We start from the raw sequence: 20503 nt of genomic DNA, 5'->3' as shown, positions 1-20503 counted from the left end.
CAAAAACACTCAAGGATGGGGCCTCTACGCTTCCAGAAGAGAAGAGGAAGGACAGAACCCGACCGCATTATTAGCTTTAAATATCTCGTGACCTTTCAATGCAAATCTCGAGATCTGAGGCGCAGCCCGCCTCACGCTTCGTTAACATTTCATGTTGTCAGCAGGGCCAGTGCCTTCAATTAGGCGCCGTGGCGGCATCTGCAACTTGCTGGCAGTCCACGGGAGGAAATCCTCCCCAGGCCCGGCCTCCGGCTCCGGCGCTGCTCACGAAATACCTCCTCAGGGCTCGCAATGAGCTGGCCAGGTCTCAGCCCGCGCTTCCCAATGCGCCCAGCGGATGTGGCAGGGGCAGGGAATGGGACATCAGTGCATGGGGCTGGTGTCCGGAGCCTGCAAACACTGCGGTGCAGGAACCGGTTTGGACACAGCCTGCCTGGGCATCCCCGGGGACACTGTGGATGGTGACCGGGTTTGGCTGCCTTCACCGACAGGTCACGAGCATCTCTGCTCCGCGCTGCGAGCACAGGGTGTTAGGGCAGCCCCACGGTGCTGGATGCAAAGCCGTGGGAGCCGGGAGCGTGTCCCATGCGCTCCAGCCTGTAGGGAAGCTGTGGGGCTGAGGGGCTCGGGAAGGAGCCCCCGGCGCACGCACGTGCCCACCGGGATGCAACACGTGCGAGCCCCGAGCTCGCTGCTGTTGTGAGTTAACTGAAGGAGCCTGTAAAACCAGAAACAGGCTATTAGCAATCCATTAGGAAAGGGTATCCAGTTCCAGCCTAGGTAATCCATTAGAGGAACATCTGAGAGCATTAGGAGAGCTCGCTTGGGGCCAGGATGGGGCTATAAAACAGAAGAGGAAACCATGCTAATCTGGCTTGAATTACAAACTTAAAAGCAGGAGAAAAATAAAGGATACCCTAAACATTTAATGTTTTATATTTAGGAGACAGAACGTGAGATTCTGCCAAAAGGAGAGAATAAAAAACCTGTTTAGGCTACAAATATCCCATCTTTTTTTTTTTTTTTTTTTTTCTGGCAGGAAAGAAACTGCCAGCCCCTCTTCCAGAAAGGGAGGAGCGTGACTCCAAAGTGTTTCATCTGTCCTGAGCATGCTGGTGGTGGAGTGGGACAGCAGGGACAGTCGGTGACACACGGTCCCGCTTCGACACCTTTGCAGATGGGGCGGCTGAGAAATGCCCGTGTCCGGGCGGGATGCGGCCGTTCGGCTCCCGGCACAAGGAGCAACCCGCGCACGTGTGCGCATTTATGGACAGCTCGCCTCCGTGAGAGCCACCTCCACCACGGATGGCTTCATTTTCTGGTGCCAGGGCCTGGCGCTATTAAAGCCCCGAAAGGAAGAACCTCGGAGCGAGCAGACGCTGATTGAATCAGGCCCTGTGGTGCTCGACAGCTCCACATCCATCCTGCCCTATTAGCGCTCGCTCAGTCCTGCCCACCACGGCGTGGTGCGTAAATCAGCCCTTGCAGAGAGCGCAGGGGCAACGGAGGGGGATCGCTGCCCATGCCGAGGAGCTCGTGTGCTGGGGGGCTCCCATGTGCCACCTCCTGTGGGTGCCCGACGCCGGTGGGGATTCCTCCTGCATCCTCTGCAGCAAGAGCCATCATCACCATTGTCACCTAGGGTGACAAATGGGTCAATGGCGATGATGGGTCTTGCTGCAGAGCAAGCAAGGGGACCCATTTGTCACCTTAGACAAACTCTGGGAGGGCCAAGCCCGGGTGGACCCCTCTGAGACATGTCGCCGCTCTCCATGGGATGGAGACACCACCACGAGCAGCCCCAAACAGCAATTTGCCTGGAAAAGCAGAAATCAGGGCAGCTCGGGCACATTCCCTAATTACACCTGGTGTCTGGGTGCAAATCCTGAGTTTGGGGGTGCCGGGTTGTGGCTGAGGGCCGGGGTCAGAGCAGGCCCGGCTGCCGCAGCGCTGCCATCCTCCAGGCTTCGAGGGCTGATTGAATTAGGCTTTGCAAATAATTCATCTGATGAATAGTGGCAGTTTTCTTCGAATCACCCACAAATCAGATTTTTCATTACGCAGCCGGCGGGGGCAGAGAGCCGGAAAACGAGGCTGGTACCTTGTTCGCTGCACATTTGTGCCTGCTCACTGAGCAAGCAATTCCCCAAACACACCTCGCATCAGCTCGTGACCAGCTAATACCTCTCCAACAGGCTGGTGATGAACAAGTGGTACCCGGGAGCTCCATCTCATCCCTGAACGCACCAGGGTGTCTTTAAATAGGAGAAACCTCGTGCTGACTACCTGAAATTGGCTTTTCCAGCCAGGGTTTCCCTGCTGCGGGTGTCTCCCACACCTCCATGGCCCTGGAGAAGGTGCCGGGGTATCTATTTGTTGGTGCTTGTAGGCATCACCGCTGCGCCCTGCGAGGCTGAGTACGGCTGTCCCCTGTGCACGCTGTGGCCATGGTTTGACATTTTCACATTTTGAATTTTCTTTTCCACCCAGAAGGACAAAAAAAGGATCCAAAGCAAACTCAGCCTCTCCTTTTTTAAAAGCAGAGGTGTGTTTTACAGCCCACCGTAGCTCCCATTCCCTAGTTTCCCAGATGTAAAAGAGGAGCACACAGGAAAATCTCTCCCAACCCTTGGCTGATTTTCAGCACCTTCAGGAAAACATTTCAATCCAGAGCAAGATGGACATCAAAAAACCAAAAACCTACCTCATAAAAAAAAAAAAAAAAAAAAAAAAATCCAAAACAAAACAAAACCAGCAAGAGCCCCATAGCTGTCAATGCTCTGATGTCACATGGATGCAAAGCAGAGACTCTCCTTCCCTGCTGGAGGCATTTCTAATCCCTGAGACCAATGGGTTAGCAGAAAACTCCTGCTCGGCTCCGCCGTGCAGGTGAGTCCCCAGGGACCAGCTGCTGGCCAATATCTCTCACTTTTTGGTGGGGAGGAAAGCCTCTTTATCAAACAAGCCGCCCCCGAGCTTGCCTATCCGGCCTGCTGCCTTCCCATTGCAGCGAGGTGGGGATCTGGGATACGGCACCATCTCCCACGGCGGAGCAGCATCTTGCTCCTCTGCGCACAGGGCGCACATGGGCAGCACCAACTAAAGCCCCTTCCTCATCTTCCCAAAGACTGTGAATGAATTCCATCCTCCAGGCTACCAAGAACTTCACCGACAAGTTCTTTTTCTTTTTTTTTTTTTTTTGTAAGAAACAAGAAATAAAAGTAAGAAATATGATAACATCAAGGCAATTGCTCTGTTACTGACTACGCTCCGAGTTACGGCACACGGTATTTTATCTTCAGTTCAAAATCTAAATGTGGCAGAGGCGCATTTAAATGCAGTGACATTTATACTTTAAATGCCTTTTACATCTCGTTGGCAGGTTTTATATAGAACATATGTATGGAAAATAGTTACAGGCCGTGTATTAAAATGCAGAGAGGGGAGAGCGCGCGAAGCCATTTGGAGGCAGAAGGAGACTTAAAAGAAGGGAAAGGAAGGAGGGAGAGAAGCAGGAAGAGGAGGAGGAAGGACCAGATCACTTCTCTGCCCTTGCTGGCACCCACTCCAGCAGTTTCTGAGCATTGCCGGGCACTAAATCCCCTTTTTTCCCACCTCATGTGAGTGACTTACGTGTTGCCACTGGTTCAGGATGAGGGGCCGATAGCGCAGGAAGAACTTCAGCGGGAAGGACTCGGGGTCGGGCCAGGACGAGGGGTTTTGCCAGGACACCTCCAGCCGCCGGGGGTTGTTGGGCACGGGCTTGGCCACCACGTTCTCCGGCGGGTCCGGCTTCACTGCACGGAGAAAAGAGGGAAGCAGTGAGGGAAACCTCGTAGCGATGAAGGATATTCCTGCTCCAAAGTGAGCCTTGCTCTTGGTCAAAGGTTTGCAAGAGCAAATCTATTAAAAAAAAAAGACCAAGGTCTGGGCGCGTCCTTCCTCCTGGCCACGAGTTAAGCAACAAAGGATATTCCTGCTCCAAAGTGAGCCTTGCTCTTGGTCCAAGGTTTGCAATAGCATATGTACCTAAAAAAAAAAAAAAAGGCCAAGATCTGGGTGCATCCTTCCTCCTGGCCAGGAGTTAATCATTTCCCACGGGAGAAATGCAGAAGCAGCGGGCGCTCACTTGGTCTGCTCCCATCTCCAGCCATCCTGCCTGAGGAGATCCAATGCACATCTCCTGTCTGAGAGGTGGCCAGTAATGAGGGCCAGTGCTGGCCAGGGCTGAGCTGCCTGTGGTGGCCCTGCCGTGGCGCGGCGAGCCGCGGGGAGGGAGGTGTGACGGGTCTGCACGGCGCTGAGCTGCTCCAGATGGCCGTGTAATTCCCCCGCTCGCTTGGAGCCCCGCGCTCGGGCTGGACATCAGCTCCCATTGACAGGAGCTTGGAGTCCGAACGCATACGGAAAAGGATAAACCCAGCGCTGGATTCCAGTGGACTCGGCGTGCAAAGCAAAAATCCGCTTGGCTGAACGAATGCAGATGCCTCCCGACTGCAGCTGCACATGGGGGCTGCGAGGATGGTGCCTTGGTGAGGGCATGGGGATGTTTGAAGGTGGTGGGCACGTGGGCTTTGGGCAGTGTGAGAGATGCTGCTGGTTTCGATGGGCTGGTTTCAAACACAATGCGTACAATATGTATGCATGGAATGATATACAATGCATATAATATATAATGCATATAATATATAGTGCATATAATATATAATGCATATAATATATAGTGCATATAATATATAATGCACATAATATATACATGCATATATGCATGCATACAATATGCATAAATGAGTGCGAAGGGAGGTGACCTGCCACCACAGCCAAGGTCACCCGTCCCTTTCGCTTGCCCATGTGGCCCTCCCTGAGCCGCAGGACTTGTGCCTGGGCTCCAGAGACCAGAGCCTGGGCTCCAGATCCTGCAGGTGGAACTGGCGGTGCTGAAATGAGCTTCCTGCTTGACCCGGGATGAGTCATTTCTCCTGGTCGGCCTTGCAGGTCTGCTCCTCTCACGGGTATGAACGCTCCTTCGCCCTGCCTGTCTAGTCCATTTAGGCAGTAAATTGCGAGGCAGAGGCTGTCTGGCCGTGCCTGAGCCGGGATGAGAGAGCCCTGTCCTTAGGAAGTAATGTAATATAAACAATAAGCGTAATAATAATAATGGACGACGGGCATTAGGCTGCGTAGTGGTTAAGCGGCTGCAAAAGCAGATGTAATATCATTTCGCAGAGCCCGGGGAGCATCTCCAAACATTCCTGAGGAGAACTGGGACTTGGCCGGGGACGCGGTTCGCAGCTCTTCCCGATTCGGTCTCAGCTGCAGCGTCCAAGTGAGGGCTTAGCTTGCAAAAAGAGCCATGGAAAGCGGCAGGCTTGTGCAAACTGGATCCGACGGTGGTGGTGCCAGGAAGGATCGCTCAGTTATCTGCAAATCTTGGCATTTTTCTTTATCAGGTCTGCTGCAGGGGGTGGGTGCCAGCACTTTGCTGAAGGCCCCGCATGCTTGTACTTAACCAGCTTTTTATCTATTGCCCCCGGCTGCTTTTTTTTTGGCATGAAAACTTCATAAAACTGCCTCTGGCTCAGGCAGGCAGCAGAGACTCATAGCGCGGAGGGGAGTGTGATGGAGGACTTGCTCCAAGTCCACCCTTCACGACATTGTCCTGAGCACCCATCTTTCAATTGAGTGGAAAATGGATCCCTTGTGACTGTTAAATATCCCCTGGCATTTTCCAGGAGAAGAGGGATATTAAACTCCGTGTCTTAGCCAAATGTCACTCTAGGTAATTTAATTCTGCCTCCCTAAGTAGTATGAATGGAAGTGACCTTCTGCCCAGGTAACTGTATACTCGTGTTCAGAGAGTCTCAATTCTGCATAGACATGGGCACGTGCATCCTCCCAAAGCCTCCCTGAGATACACTGCATCTTTAACCATCCCAAAAATGGGAAAATTGAGTGATCTTCCTAAGGTATCCTAAGGTATGACACCTTTCCTAAGGTATCCTAAGGCATCGTGGCAGATTCAGCACTGGCCACCTAGGCCCCATCCAAAGCTGACTTCATCCTTCCCAGAGGACCATCCTCCTCTTCTAAACATCTTCCTATCATGCCTCGGCAAGGAAACTCCAGGTGGGAGAAGAAACCCTGTTAATAACCCACGAGTTTGCATGCAAACTTTTCTGCTTTCCCTGGGAGGAAGGCCCGCTCGGTCCCCGGCTCTGCTCCCTCCGGCGTGCCCAGCACGGCTGCAGCGCTGGCACCACACGTGCAGAGCGATGAGCGCTCCCAGGCTCCCAGGCTGCATTTTTCATGCTGTGTGTCTTCTGCTGTTGATTTGCCCCGGGGCTCGTGTTGGAAGAAGCGCAGGCATCGCCGAGGCGGGATGCTGGGCTTGGCTTTGCCGTGTGGAGGTGTTTTTCCCGCTTTGCTGAGGGATGCACTCGCCATCTGTCCGGTGCTCGGGCTGCAACGTGAGTGAGGAAGGAGGTGCCAGCTCTTCCTCAGACGTTGTGGTGCTGAGAGGCTGAGTGAGCCCCGGTGCTGAGGACCTGGTGCTCCTGGTGATGGGTCGCTGGCCATGGAGAGGGCAACCTGCGTCACCTTGAGGAGGGATGCATCCATAGCAAGGGACACTTCTGCCTGCTGACACCTGCACATGGAGGGCTGGGGGTCACAGATGTTCCCACCTTCCCCTGCCTCCAAATCCTCTCCTCTCCAACCCTCTCCAGCCTCCTCCTGTCCCAGAGCTGGAGCTCAGGACATCTGCAAGGCGCCGAATGCCAACAGAGCTTCCAGCTCCCCGGGGGCACCTCTCTGAACATCGATACCTTGGCGCAATTAAGGAAACAACTTCCAGGGGAGCGGCAGGAAGGAAGGCAGCCCAGATCTCCCCGCGATGAAAGATGGGGGCCAGAGGGGTGCAAAGCCTCTTCCAGCCATCACTGAAACGCAGAGCAACACCTCGCAGCTGGCTGCTAATAACCGGCACCGCGCGACCGCCAGCAAGGCATCAGCTCAGGATATCAAAAGCAACTACCAGTCATTTTCCACTCAATTAGAGTTCATCTCCCGAGCAGCTGGAGAAGGGATTTTCTGCTGGGGACTCCGGGGCCGAGGGGAACAAGGAAGGAAGCAAAATCGAAGGAGGTCACATCTTCCCGGGGGTCCCTTTGTGTCGGCCGGGGCCTTGCCGGTGGGTGGTCCGAGGGGGAAGCGAGCGGCAGGTCTGCTCCCGGCTCCGGGTCAGCCGTGCCGGGAAGCTGGGGCAGCTATTCCACCACCTGCACGTTCAGCGGGGATCGCTGCCAGCACTGCGTTGCTGCCAGCTGCTCCGGTTCAGCAGGGCACTGCCCTCACGTGCTGTTTTTCCTACAACAAGCTGATGCAATAGCTTTGTCTAAAGAGTCCTGAGTTTTACTCATCTAGTCATACAAAATTCAGCACACCTCCAGAGATGAAACCTTTTTCCTATTGCAGAGATCCCCATCACATCTGCTAGATGTTGGATCCACGCTGCTGGAGCCCACAGTGATGGAAGGGCACCCTTTGGGCTCACACGCACCTTTGGTCTAGTTGACCATACTATTTTCTTCCCTAAACACCCAAGGCAAAATTCCATGGCAAAATGTAGTAAAACAGTGCATTTGTTTTAACTGAAACCAAGGAAGACACAAGAAAAGGCATACATCAAGGTACATTGCCTCCAGGTACATTGCTGGTGATTCGAGGCAGCTGAGTTCATCTCATAATGACTCTGCCAAGGCTGTTGACTGCCTACTTAAACACTTAATGACCACTACATTGATGCTGCTTGCACGGGGAGCTGTAAAAATGACGTGGAAGAGAGGATTTCATAGCTGTGTAGATCTGGGAGATGTTAAGGCTGTAAGATATTGAAGCGTTTGCTGAAGCTGACTGGCATTGGTATGTAGGACACAGTCTTTCTTCTAGCACCTTGGTGCCAGCTCATCACCACGATCTCCAGACACATTCGAGTGACACAGATAGCATGTGCCAAGCATTGCCTGTTCTCTCCCCTATGGGGCAGAGACTTCGGGGTTTTGAATGCCCTGTTCTCTATTTATCCCAAAGAAATAGACCGCCAGTAGGCCAGAGAGCAGCAGTGGTGGGTGATGGCCCTCTAGGGCTTGTCAGCCTTTAAGGGACCACGAAGGCAGGAGGAAGGAGCAGCAGCTACTTGGGGAGCATTCAATGGGATCCAACGGGGCTGAGGAGCAGCCATGACCCCAGTTGACCTTCTCCCTTGGTCCTTACTGCCCATGGCCATGTTTGCCCAACCCTGGGCTTGCTGGCTCTCGTGTTCTCCTGCATGCTGTCAACGGGATAAGGGTCCAAGGAACTGAAGGAACCGAGGAACCAAAGTCTCATTCCCCCAGGACACACCTGGGCACCCTGCATCCCTCCTGGCTCCTCGGAAGAGGCAGCGCTATCGCACTCGTGCTGGCCCAGGACAGCGCTGTTCTCTGTTAAGCAGTGCCTCTGAGCCGGGCTCAATGGAGTCTCTGGGGCAGGACCAGGATTCACCGTGCTGGCGGCGGGGGGCCGGGCGCTGCTTCCCGGGTGGGCTTCCCCCCTGGGATGCACGGAGGACGGGCAGATTCCTTCTGCTGAGGAGGTGCCGGCTGCTTCGCTCAGGAGTGGCACCAGATGTGTCAGGCAGGGCATGGGTGGGAGGCAGATGTTGTGGGACAGTGCCCTGAACTCCTGGAGGAGGGAATGCGAGGAACTTGGAAAATGCAGGGCTTAACTGCTGCCCTGGGCCTCGCAGGCTGGAGGTTACCTTCGTTTAAGGAGTGTATCTTCCACCAGGACTGCAATTTCCATTTAAAGACACCCAAGTGATTGAGACTCCCCCACTTCCCTCGTACTCTCCTTCCCTCGCTATCAACATCCGCAGCGCATTCAAGAATACAAGCTTCAAATACGGGGCACACTCTGGGAACACGGAAGGACAGTCCCTGCTCCAAAATAACCCCCATGCATTGTCACATTTTCCAGTATTTGGACCAGAAAGAGAAAACCTGCTTTTGGTGCCAGATAAAACAGCAGCGGGGCTCCTCTCCCTGCACATTCATACTTCCATCTGCTAAGGACTGGCCCATGCACCTCAGCTAAGGCACTGCCTGAACCCTGGCCACATTTCTAGGCTTTTTTGTTTGCTTGTTTGCTTTTGTGGTCCAGTAATTGCCACACGTCCAACAAGCTGTTTTTCCACTTGTTGCTGAACTTCGCTCCCTTTCATTCTCCTGTGTTTTGGGGAATGCACAGCCCGGCTCTGGTGAAGGAGCAGCCTCCCCTGACCACCTTTAACCTGCTTCTGGCCAGGGATAAAAACCCTGCGTCCAGCAACCTGCTTTGCTGTGCTTTTCATTTGAATTGCTTAGTCCAGAACTATCTGTCAGAGGCAGAGAGGCGTTGCCAGCAGAGCTCAGCTCTACTAGCCTGAAGCGGAGCCTGAGAGCCTTGCCTAGGGCTGCTAAAGCCTAGCCTGGGAGGCTTGCGAAGGGCTTGGAGATAAGGCAGGACAGCAAAGCGGGGCTGTGTCCTTGGAGCTCTCTGTTCTTGCACCAGGTTTGTCACCACTGCCCTACACGGCTCTGCTGAGTGCCTGTGCCCGGGGCTGCTGTGTTGAGATGCAAAGTCAGGCGGGTCCCTGCAAGCCGGGCTGAGACAGTTCCAACCACACAGTAAGATCCGGCCCACAGGAGGGAGCAGGAGCTCCTCAGATCCCGTGGGATGAGGTTTGAGGTGCCAGCTTGCCGGAGGGCTCCTGGCGGCATGGGAGCAGCTGCACGTGCTGGGATAACTGCTCCCCCACTGGAGGAGAATGGTGGTGTGGAAAGGTGAGGAGGCTTTGTAGGGGCAACTTAGATAAGCGCTCATTGAGCAGGATTTTGAGAGGGTTCATGCTGCCTAGGGGTAGGAAGAATAGGATGGTGCATATATATATATATATATATTTATATATATATTTAGTTCCCATGATTTTGTGTCCATCACAAACACCAAACCTCTTTTATGAAGACTGAGAAGAGCAAAAAGGGAAATGCTATTTAGCGAACTACATTTTCACAGCCCTCTCCTCGGAAACCTTGCAGCTGCTTCCCCGACCCCAAGCAAGAAAGAGCTGAGCAGTCACAGAGGACCTGGCCCATCAGAGACAGGGCCAGGCAGCGTGCCAGACCACATACAGGACCAGCATGGGGGCCATACGTATGCGTCCTGCCTTGTTCCCCTGGGACAATCAAGTGCCATCATCTGTTCTGGTCATCATGCACCTGTAATAGCACCATTTGGTAGGAGCACCCTTCTCACAGCAAGCCCAAATGCCACCGTCCCCTCTACGCTTGGGAAGTTATGGCAGGACCAGAAGCCTCAATTGGGAATTGGCAGGGGGAACCAGAATGGCTTGTACCCCAGCTCCACCTCCTGCATGGAGAGGCAGAGGATCCATCCGGAGAGCCTGCCCCTTTCCCAGTCCCACTTCTCCGGTGGGTGATGCTGTGTGCAGAGCAAGTCAACCCCAACACTGGCTCGGAGAGGCCAGTTCCTGCTGTGGAAGTTACCTATGGTGAACTCGTCAAAGGTGAAAGTGGTGGAGTTTTTGCCCAGAGCATTCGTGACTGTCAAAGTCACCTTGTACTTCACCGTCGAGAAGAGCTGGAGGTATCTGATGTGACACCTGTTTTTGGGAAGGATGTCCTTCTCGCAGACCATCTCTCTCGTGCCGTGTCTGCAAAGCAGGGAGAGAAGAGCTGTTACCTATTGACTACTGCTCAGGGATGGGGATGCAGTTCCCCACATAGATGGGGAGAGGAGGCACAAGGAGCAGCTCTAGGAGCAACTCAGGATGTTGTCTTTGCTGGGCAAGGTTTTGCTTGGAGGGCTTAGACATGGTCCTTCAGCTGCACAGAAGAGCATCACAGCTGCTCTTCACAGTCCCAAGCCCCACGTGGGTCCCTTTTGAGTTTATCAGGACTTTGCTCTCCACCTGCTGCCTCCATGAGCACCGTCTTATCTGCCCCAGGTCACCACATGCCACACCAGCTCCATGGCCAAAGGACTTCCCTCCTGAAGCAGATTTCCCAGGCTCGTGTGTGCCATTTGCAAGGGGATTTATTCCTGGCTGGAAGCCTACACAGAGACAGGGGTGAACACCTCCCTGCTGGCCCTGAGCAACGTCTCATGTTGCTCTTCCTTCTACTACCCATCACAAGGACTTCACCCTGCCTGGGCAGGAGTTGGCTCTGTCTTTGATGTGTTAGGAACAGGGACCTGCTTTCCGCTGCAAAAAATAGCCCCAGAAGCTAACACATAGTACCATCCTACACAGAGGTTGTGCCAGGACCAGGACATTTAGAGCTGAGGGCTCTGCACCCCCTTTCCACCTCCTTTTTCCCCATGAGCAGTGCTGTGATGATGAGGCCATTTGTCGGAGAGAGACAGACCTAGTTCTTCCCATATGAGCTACAGCAGAGAGACAACACCATAACATGGCCCATACTGGGGAAGGGACATTGGAGTTGACTCACACAGAGCAGAAGCGAGCAAAGTCCTGTCAAACTCACCAAAGAGCAGTGAGGAACAAGCACCATCTCCACCACAGTCAGGCAGTGCAGAGCTGATGGACCTCAGGGAGAGGACCTGGGAGTCTAGGATTTTGGCAGTTCTCTCTAGAAAATGAGAACTTTCTTGGGAGAAAACCCCAATACCTATTTGGATGTCCATGAAACATCCAAATTGGATGGGGAATTTCCCCCAAAATGACTCCCCAGAGTAATTTTTGGAACAATGCTCCCATACACTGAGTCTGGATTAGACCTAATGCCCCAAGATTTCACAGTAGTGCTTGGGACCTGCTCCATCTTACCGAGGGCAAACACTCTCCCTGCTTGTAGCCTAGCCCTTCCCTACCAAGGCACTTACATGACGGAGATGTTGAAGAAGTTGGGGATGTAGGTGGGACTGGGCAAGTGCCAGCTGCAGTAGAAACCCTTTGGATAGTTGTTGGACCGGCACATCAGCACTGGCTCCTTCGGGGGGACTGCCAGGAAAAAAAAAAAAAAAGAAAGAAGCATTACTGACCTCACTGAGTTTGGGTTGGTCACCAGCTCCTAAGCAGCAGGATGTCCCTCCAGCCCGGGCTGCTGGAAGGATGCGGCTTGCAAGAGGAGCTCAGGCTGTTTGATGGACTCTTGGAAGCATCCGGCTGCAGATATGGGCAAGGGGGTGAGAGGGGTCCTTGGGGCTGGCCACTCTTGCGCCTTCACTGCTGGCCTCCTGGCATGGAAACGCAAGCAGAGAAATGCCACAGGGCAGGTTCCCTGCCCCATTTGTACCAGCAGGACCCAAGAGGAGGCACATTCCCAGAGAAGCAGGCATTGCCACACACCATTTAACCCAGCTCAGACCGCAAGCACAAACTATTCCCTTGACCCTGTTATGCTAAAACGTTAACAGTTTCTCAGTCATTTTTCTGGAGAGTGAAAAACTTATTGCAGTACGATCCTCAAAAAGACTAAAGGTCCTTAAGAGCATGGAGGAGGATCACTTAGATAAAGATGGGAAAGAACAGCTTGAAACCAGCAGAGGAAATTCAGCTCCACAGGAGGGCTTGATGGTGCTTTCAGCAGCAAGGTAGAACATCATGCTCCCATCCTGGGGATGGGGACAGGGCCCTGCCACCCAGGAGACACAGAGGCAGCCAGGGATGGGACAGGAGCACACAGCAAGGAGCAGCCCTGTCCTTGTCAGCAAGCCCTAGACATCCGAGGGAGATGCGGCTTCTAAACCCAACCAAGTGTCCATGCTGCACTCAGCATTTCCACGCACAAATGCGTCTTGCAGGAGTGCAGGTCGAGCTGCAAGGTGCCTCTGAGAGGAGCCCAGGACTGGCGGATGAGATAAGACAGCTTTTAGCTGATCAGAGTTCGGAGAACAGTATCTGGACTGAGACCAAAGCCAGCTCTCCTTAGTACCTGCACACGGACCTTGCTAGGGCAAAGATCTGGGGGTACGGTGGGATCCAGCTACTGCACCCTGCTGCAATGCACGCGGGGAAACTAAGGCACATGCGGGGTGTTGCTGGCGCAGCATGAGGAGGGAGCCAGGCCGAGCACCATGTGAGCGGAGCCCCAAACGGCGCCGAGGGGGGAGAGCCGGGGGGCTGCGGAGGGAGCTGAGCCCTGGCTGCTGGGAGATGCGTCTTCCTCCTAATGGCTCTTTCAGCCTTCAGCCGGCAGACGAAGGCCAGAGCCCGTGTAATGAGGCTCTCAGTTAAATTATTCAAGCAGACCCTCCTAGGCAGCTAATCGCAAGGCCAGAGACGGCGGCTTCCTCCCCGCGACAGCTCCATCCCCCTCCTCATCCTCCTCCTCGCTGCTGCCCCCCCAAGGCAAGGGGAGCCCTGGGGGGTGTTTCGGAGGGGTGCAGAGGGGCCAGGCCAGCCCTACACGAGCCGGTGGCCGCGTGGTGGCAGTGTGTCCCAGCCACGCAGTGTGTCCCAGTGTGTTCCAGCCATGCAGCGTGTCCTAGTCACGCAGCGTGTCCCAGCAGTGCAGTGTGTCCCAGCAGCACCACATGCCTGCCTGGCACTGAGGACACGGGACGGGGGCTGCGAAGTGGCAGGGGGATGATGCTGCTGGGGATGCTGCAAGGGGCCCCAGCGCTGTCACTGGGAGGAATAGGGAGGAGGCTGCTGCTCTGCACTGCCCTCCATGGTTGGTCACTCTGCAGGCGACCAGGGAGGACCTGGGGACCTGGATGGGGACAGCCAAAGCTTCAGAGACCCTGGGGCAGCCCCTGAGCCCTGCTCAGCGCAGCCCAAGCAGGACGCTGGCAGGACCTGCAGCACCTGCAGCACCTGCAGCTGGCCCATCAGTGCCTCAGCTAGCCCATTCATGCTGCAGCTAGCCAACTAGTGCTGCAACTAGCCCATCCACGCTACACTTAGCCCATCAGCGCCTCAGCTAGCCTGTTTGCACTGCAGTTAGCCCATCAGTGTCACAGTTAGCGCAGTAGCCAACTGGTGCTGCAGCTAGCCCATCAGTGCCTCAGCTAACCCACTGGCACTGCAGCTGATCAGTGATCAGCTCATCAGTGCCTCAGCTAGCCCATCAGTGTCAAAGCTAGCCCCTATCTATCTATCTATGTATCTGGGGGTCTAGAGCATGAGGAGATGCTCAAGAGATGGTGGGACAGGGGCTGCAGCCAATTTAGCCTGTCTGCACATGCTGAAAACCACCACGTCCAGGGGAGCTGCCCTGGAGAAGTCTTTGCTCACTTCTCCCAAGCTATCCTGAGTTCGGGTTGAACTACATCATCTCTCCATCCTGCCTCCTCGGCCTGGGCTAGCAGCCAGTGCTCTGGGTAGCAGAAGGACCCAGAGCAAAGGTGTCCCCATCTGTTGCACGCTCCCGTGTGTGCAAACAGGGCAGCGGTGCTGAGCGACCGTCTCCTTTGCTGAGAAGCCTCTGGATGCTTCCCACGAGACGCTTGCCCTCTTTGGGGGCTTGGCCCTTCTTGGATGCCCTGGAGCACCGGGAAGGAGGCAGGTCTGTCTGTCCGCGCAGTGGTGCCAGGAGGGACGCCCGGCGCAGAGTCCCCCTCTCCCCGGGGCGAAGCTGGCACGGCTCACCCTGCCCGTCAGAGGCTCTCAAAGAGAGAAGATAAAAGAGCAGGCGCCGGTCGATGCTGCGCTCCGTAATGCTGTCCTTGGAGGCGGGCCAGCCTGGCGGGAGAGCCAGGCGAGCAGAGCCGGCGAGGCAGCACCAGAGGCTTCTTCTGCCCCCAGTGCCATGGGCAGCGGCCTTGGGCGTCCTTGGGAGCTGCTGGAAGGACAGGGGCTGAGCTGGCACATCCTCATCCCAGCTGGAAGGAGGGGAGACTGGAGACCCCCGGTCAGCCTGCAGCGGGAAGCAGCGGCTGCCGAATCCACCGCGCCAGCTGCTCTCCAGCTCCAACCATCTCCGTGCCACTAGGATACCCCCTTGGATCCTGGGGACAGCTCCGCGGGCTGGCGACACCCTGGCCGTGCGAGCCAAGGTGCCCACGGCCGCCTGCTGCCCTGCAGCGCCCAGCACGTGCCGGACACATCTACCGGGGATGCCGACGGTGCACGGCCTCCCTAATCCCGGCAAATATTTACTTCCCCGCCGCCTCACGTTGCCGCTGAACTCCATCAAGGCAGAGCTCGCCTCCCGCGGCTGCAAGCAGCGCCTGCCCTCTCTAATCTGCCTATTAACCTCCCGCGTGGCAGGGAGCCACTTCTCCCACGTGCTCGGCCGACGTGCGCTCTGCAAGCCTGGCGTGTTTCATGCCCGGCCACGGCTGCCGTGGAGCTTCCTTCCCTCTGCTGCGCTCCGGCCAGGCCCGCTGCAAGGGCCTTGCAAACGTGCAAGGGGGAGGAAAAGCCCTGCCTGAACCAGAGCTGCTTGCAAGCCGTGCAATGCTTGCAGAGCACAGGCAGGCAGCAAAATCAGGTCCCAGAATCAGCATCTCCATAGGCACAAGATTGCTGGCAGGAACGGGTTGGCTTCCCCACCACCCTGCGCTCTGCACCCATTTGTTCACCCTCTCCCTGGCTCCTTGGAATCGGCTGCTGATTAGCAGAACCACCAGCCCTCAAGGAAGAAAGCAGCCCTGGATGCTCCAGCACAAGGATGGACTTTTGTCTCTGTCTCTCCTCCTCCCTAAAGCCCACTTGTCTTTGTACCTTGTGTCCCGCTGTGCAGGGAAAAAGTGTAACCAATTCATTTTAGAAACCCCTAAAAATGATCTACAATAGCTTTTCCTAGCCCTGCTAGGTCAAGAGATAATGGACATTAAAATTGTGGCATTTTTATATATAGAAAAGTTATTTTAGGTCATTTTTAGAGGTTTCTGAAATGGATCAGTTATAATTTTCCTCTCCTGCTGGGGGGCTGAGTACACTAAAGACGCCTCACTCCACAGGTGGACGGATACAAAAAAAATAGTGCCAATAAAAGTTTTAAGAGACCTTTAAAACACTTCTGTAGGAGGTATTTCTCCCGTTTCGCTCGGGGCACATTCGGATCGCGGGCTGATGAGGGATATGGATCCCACAGCGCGCTCTCGGGATGACCTGCATAACTCATCATCCCGCCCCGTGCCAAGAAGGCCCCTGAGCGCACGGCGGCAGGCGCTCTGTACCCTGCACCTTTGCAAGGCTGCGAGCGCACTCAACGCGGCAAGGGTCTGCGCAGCCAAAAGGCATGGCAGGTGCTGCAGGGCATTGCAGGGATGGCCCCTGGGCTGAAGTCCAGCCCGGAGTGCTCGGATGCAGAGCACATCTGCACGGTGGTGTTGCTGCTCTGCGCACATCTGCGTGCACATCCTTGCAGAGCCTTCTGCTGTGCGCACACGCCGCTGTCCCTGTCCCCTGCTCCAGCACCGGCTGCAAACACAATGTATTATTTATCTAATGCAGCTTTCCTAAAACTGCCTGTGTACAACAGGCTGGTAGGAAACAACAACAACAAAACCCTATGAATAAATCATACTTCCACTGCCTGGCAGATATGAGGAGCATCTGTCCACCCAGTGGTGCCTTCTGCCTGGAAACTCCTGCACTGGCAGCAGGAAGACCCTGGCCAGGGGCGGTCCCTTGTGTGGCCCAAACGTGGGGATGTAGCTGAGCAAAGCTGGAGACACGGAAGAAAGTGCAGTACAGGAAGGGAGCTAATGCCGTTCAGCATTACCACAGCACTCTAAGAACTTCAGCATTTGCAACTGCTGCTTTTTCAAGAGGGATTTTGCAACCTTTCAGTGTTTGCAACTGCTGCTTTTCAAGAGGGATTTTGCATCTTTTTTTTTTTAAATTGATATAGCAAATATCACCAGAGAGGGATGCAGTCCATCCCTGCAACCCTCGTGCAGCAGTGTTGGTACCCGCACCCAAGCTCCCATCCTGGCTCTTTCCTGGCTCTTTCCTGTCTCTCTGCTCATTAGCTCTTTCCTGGCAGCTAATGGATCAGGCCATGGACAGCACAGTCAAGCCCGTGCTCCGTGCAGGGACCCTCTGCTCAGGTGTGGGACATCACCTTCCTGCCGGAGCTGGGAATACCACAGTGCCGCAATGTCCCTCCTGTCCTCACTGTGATCCAGGAGCCAGCTCCCCAGCATCAACAAACAAGAATTTATTCCTCAGAAGAAGCTGAATAAAAGGCTGGACTCAGCAAAAGATAAAATTTGTAAAGGCCCTGTTTTAAACTGATTAGGGCTCATGAACCAAACGAAGAATTTTCTCCTTTTCCCTGCGGAAAATCCAGCCTGCTCACGGAGCGGCAGCGCTGCACAGCTGGGGCAGGAGACACACAGCATCCCTCAGGCACCGCACCGAGTTTAGCACCCGACTTTAAGCACAGACCTGAGCACAAGCTGCTGGCCCTAAGCGCTGTGTCTCCGTGGCTCTGTGTGCTAACAGCATCATCAGTGTTTGCTGCACCTTGTGCCAGCCGTATCCATGCCTGTCCCAGCGCATTGGAGGGGTCTTCCAACCCGTCCCTGCTCCTGCTCCGAACCAGCCCTTCCTCTACTGGAAAGCAAAGAGCAGCTTTGCTCCGAAACTGTATTAAATATTGAACAAAGGAAAGCAAATCTGTTATCTGCGATAATTGGGAGTAAATAAAACATTTAACCAAAGCAAATGCAGCTGTTCCGGCTTGGAGCCGGCGCAGCAGCAGGGAAGCCAGCTCAGCTAGGCTGTGTCCTCGCTGCGGCGCCCGACGGCAGCTCCGTGCACAACGGGAGTGCCGTGAGGTCTTGGGCACCAACACGGCCACTGGCACCTGGTGCTGCACCCTGGCCAGGGACAGACCTGGGACTGACCTGGAATGGCAGGGCACGGAGTATGGAAAGCGCCCAGGGCACAGAAAGCCCCTTGCAGCACCGGGATTTGCTCTCCAGCCCAGGGAGTTCACGTCCAGGCCAGTTTTCCTCCCCTAACACCTCTGCAATGAGATTTGCATGTAACACGGAGCATTTCAGAGCCAGGTCACTGGTTCGCACATAGCCCGGGGCAGGAATGACCAAACCTCGTCACCAGCTGCTCGGTAGCCTGTGGGAACGAGCGTGCCGGGCCCCCGTCCAGCTCCTCGAGACCTGAGGAGCAGCCCCGGCACGGGGGCCGTCCAGCATCCAGAGGGAGGCGCCTGCAAATGGGGCCAAGGGCTGCTCCAGGATGGAGAGCGTGGCCCTGCCCGCTGCATCCAAGGGCTGCTCCGGGATGGAGAGCGTGGCCCTGCAGCCCTGAGCTTCTTGCAAGAAGGTCCTCTCTCAGGACCTCTTGATAAAAGGGTTGGGGGCTCAGTAGCCCAAACTGCTCCAAAGTCTTTGGCTTTGGCCATGGCTGGTCTCAGCTGTCTCAAGCAGGAGCAGCCCGGCTGCCACATACATGGGCCATGCCTGCACCCCTCTGGCTGGGCCATGGGAAGCAACTGCTCTGGATTTGACAGCAGGAGGGATGCATCCCATCCCTTTCTCCTCTGCAGCAGCCTGTACCCCATGACATGATGCAGGCCATGGGATGGGAACACGGTTCCCTTCATTGCCCTCTTAGCCATCAGTCACCAATGCTGCCTCTTGCTAAGGGGGGATAACATGGCCCTTCATCCCAGCCACACGGGGTTGGCCTGAGCGTGGGGAGCTCGTGCAAGCAAATGTGCTCTCCTTGCTCTCCTGGGGCTCCAAGCACCAAGCAGGGGCTGGTGGTGTTTTTATGGAGATGTTAAAATTTGCAGTGCGATTTCCAAGGACTCCTCCACCAATCTGCTCACTCGGATCTGTGCTCCCCTGTCCCTGAAGCCTTGGGACACGTGTCAGGCATCCTGTCAGCTCCACAGAGCACCGAGGCCATCAGCAGCCGCGTGGCCTCTGCAGAGCTGTCCCACCAGGACTCCTGGAAATTGTGTATTTATCCAGGAGGACCCTCTGGAGGGAAGCTACAAGCACTGTGCCTTGTACCGAGCAAGCGGCTGGCCACGCATATTAGCAGCTATCTCTCCCACCGGAGGCTGCCTGTCGTAAGCAGCTGCTCTCCGAAGATGCCTCTTCATTCCCCACCCTCCGACCTGCTACCTGGATATATCCATCTTCTCTGGGCCTCATTTCCAGGTTGCTCTGCATGCCATGCAGGCTGGTTGGAGCTCCACGCAGGAGAGGAAGGAATATCTGTGCTTCTCTCTTCCTTGGGCAGAAGGAGCTGGCAACAGTGGTTAGCAACCATACATAATCCCATCTGCTTTTCCGTTGTACCAGCACTGCCCTTCACTGGTATAGCTCTTTTGCTTCCCTGGTATTTTTCTCTCCCTCCTGTATATATGGAAAAGCATCCTCTCCTCTTTCAGCTCCCATGTTTTTCCAGAGGAAAACTGTGCTGCCATCCCCACAGCACTTGGACCAGGACACAGGACCTGAACGTGGGCATCCTTGGGCAGGGATGTACCCACACAGCGGCTCTCTGAGCAGGCAGCAGAGGCTTTTTTGCTCATCCTAGAGCAGACTCCACATTTGGCCACCTGGATCCTACCCAGGTTTGGCTGCTCGGTGTCCCCAGGCTGCCCACTCACATCCACAGGACATTCCCTTTGCTGGTGCCAAGGACGGCTCTCCTGGATCGCAGTGGAGAATCCTGCTATGTCTCCCTCTGTGTCTCCTGCCTGTCACCATTACCCAGCCCCAGGGACCGTGCGAGCCGTCGCGTGTGAGCTCCCCAGTCCCCGCAGCACTGGTGGCTTCGCCCAACTTTGTGTCATCAGCGAATTCCCGCGGGGCGCGTGTGTCTTTGCTGTGCCAGCTTGGAAACTAACTGTAGACACCTCGTGAAAATGGCTGGGCTGGAGCCAGGGGTCCCCTGAGAGATGCTGGAGTCGGCTCCAGAGGGCTCACAGACAACCAGAATGAACCTCACACGCCTGATCTCCACACTCTTCTCACTCAAAGCTGGGCATTTCCCTCTGGAAGGGGCCTGACTTACCATTATTTATAGCAAACCCACCTCTGCTCATCCTAGATATCCTCCTGCATAATGCAGCTCAAGGAAATTGTAGAGCGGGACTTAGGATGCCTTCCTTCTCCTCCGCCCTCCAAGGTCCAGGATGGCTCTGTCTGGATGTGGTCTGCAGGCTGCTCAAGAGTCCACATAATCACACACATTGGGGAAAAGGATTAATTTGTCCCAGGAAATGGAGTTTCCACAGAAGCACTTAACTGCTCCTCTCCGTGGCACATCATTAACCGCAACAGGGTCTCCAGCCAGGTCTCAATCCTCTCCAGCACCTGGAGCATTCAGTATCCAGCTTGGCTGAGAAATTCCTGCTCTGCTCAGAAGCAACGTGTGAAAGCACCATTTGCTCTGCCAGCTTTGGCAGATGGGAACAAAATAAAGATTCCCATGTCTTTCCAAGGGGAACATGGTTGCAGAGGCAACCTGGCCCGGGAGGAGCATCTCCTCTTGTTTCCACCCAAA

The 20503-nt window shown here is 55.1% G+C and overlaps 1 protein-coding gene across 1 annotated transcript in view; it reads right to left on the bottom strand.

Annotated features, from left to right (window-relative positions):
- The window catches only part of CNTFR (ciliary neurotrophic factor receptor), a 128169-nt gene that overhangs the window by 6704 nt on the left and 100962 nt on the right, over window positions 1-20503 (bottom strand). The window contains exons 4-6 of the mRNA XM_026039521.1: window positions 11944-12061; window positions 10584-10750; window positions 3634-3797 (exon numbers count right to left, since the gene is read on the bottom strand). Of these exons, the coding sequence (XP_025895306.1) occupies window positions 3634-3797; window positions 10584-10750; window positions 11944-12061 (449 nt within the window). The remainder of the gene's footprint in view (window positions 1-3633; window positions 3798-10583; window positions 10751-11943; window positions 12062-20503) is intronic.

This window comes from Nothoprocta perdicaria, unplaced genomic scaffold (genome assembly GCF_003342845.1).
Source record: "Nothoprocta perdicaria isolate Ctin4 unplaced genomic scaffold, notPer1 scaffold_10, whole genome shotgun sequence".
In the NCBI taxonomy this organism is placed as follows: Eukaryota; Metazoa; Chordata; class Aves; order Tinamiformes; family Tinamidae; genus Nothoprocta; species Nothoprocta perdicaria.
The sequence above is the reverse complement of the archived record's forward strand: the minus strand, read 5'-3'. Positions and strand labels throughout refer to the sequence as shown.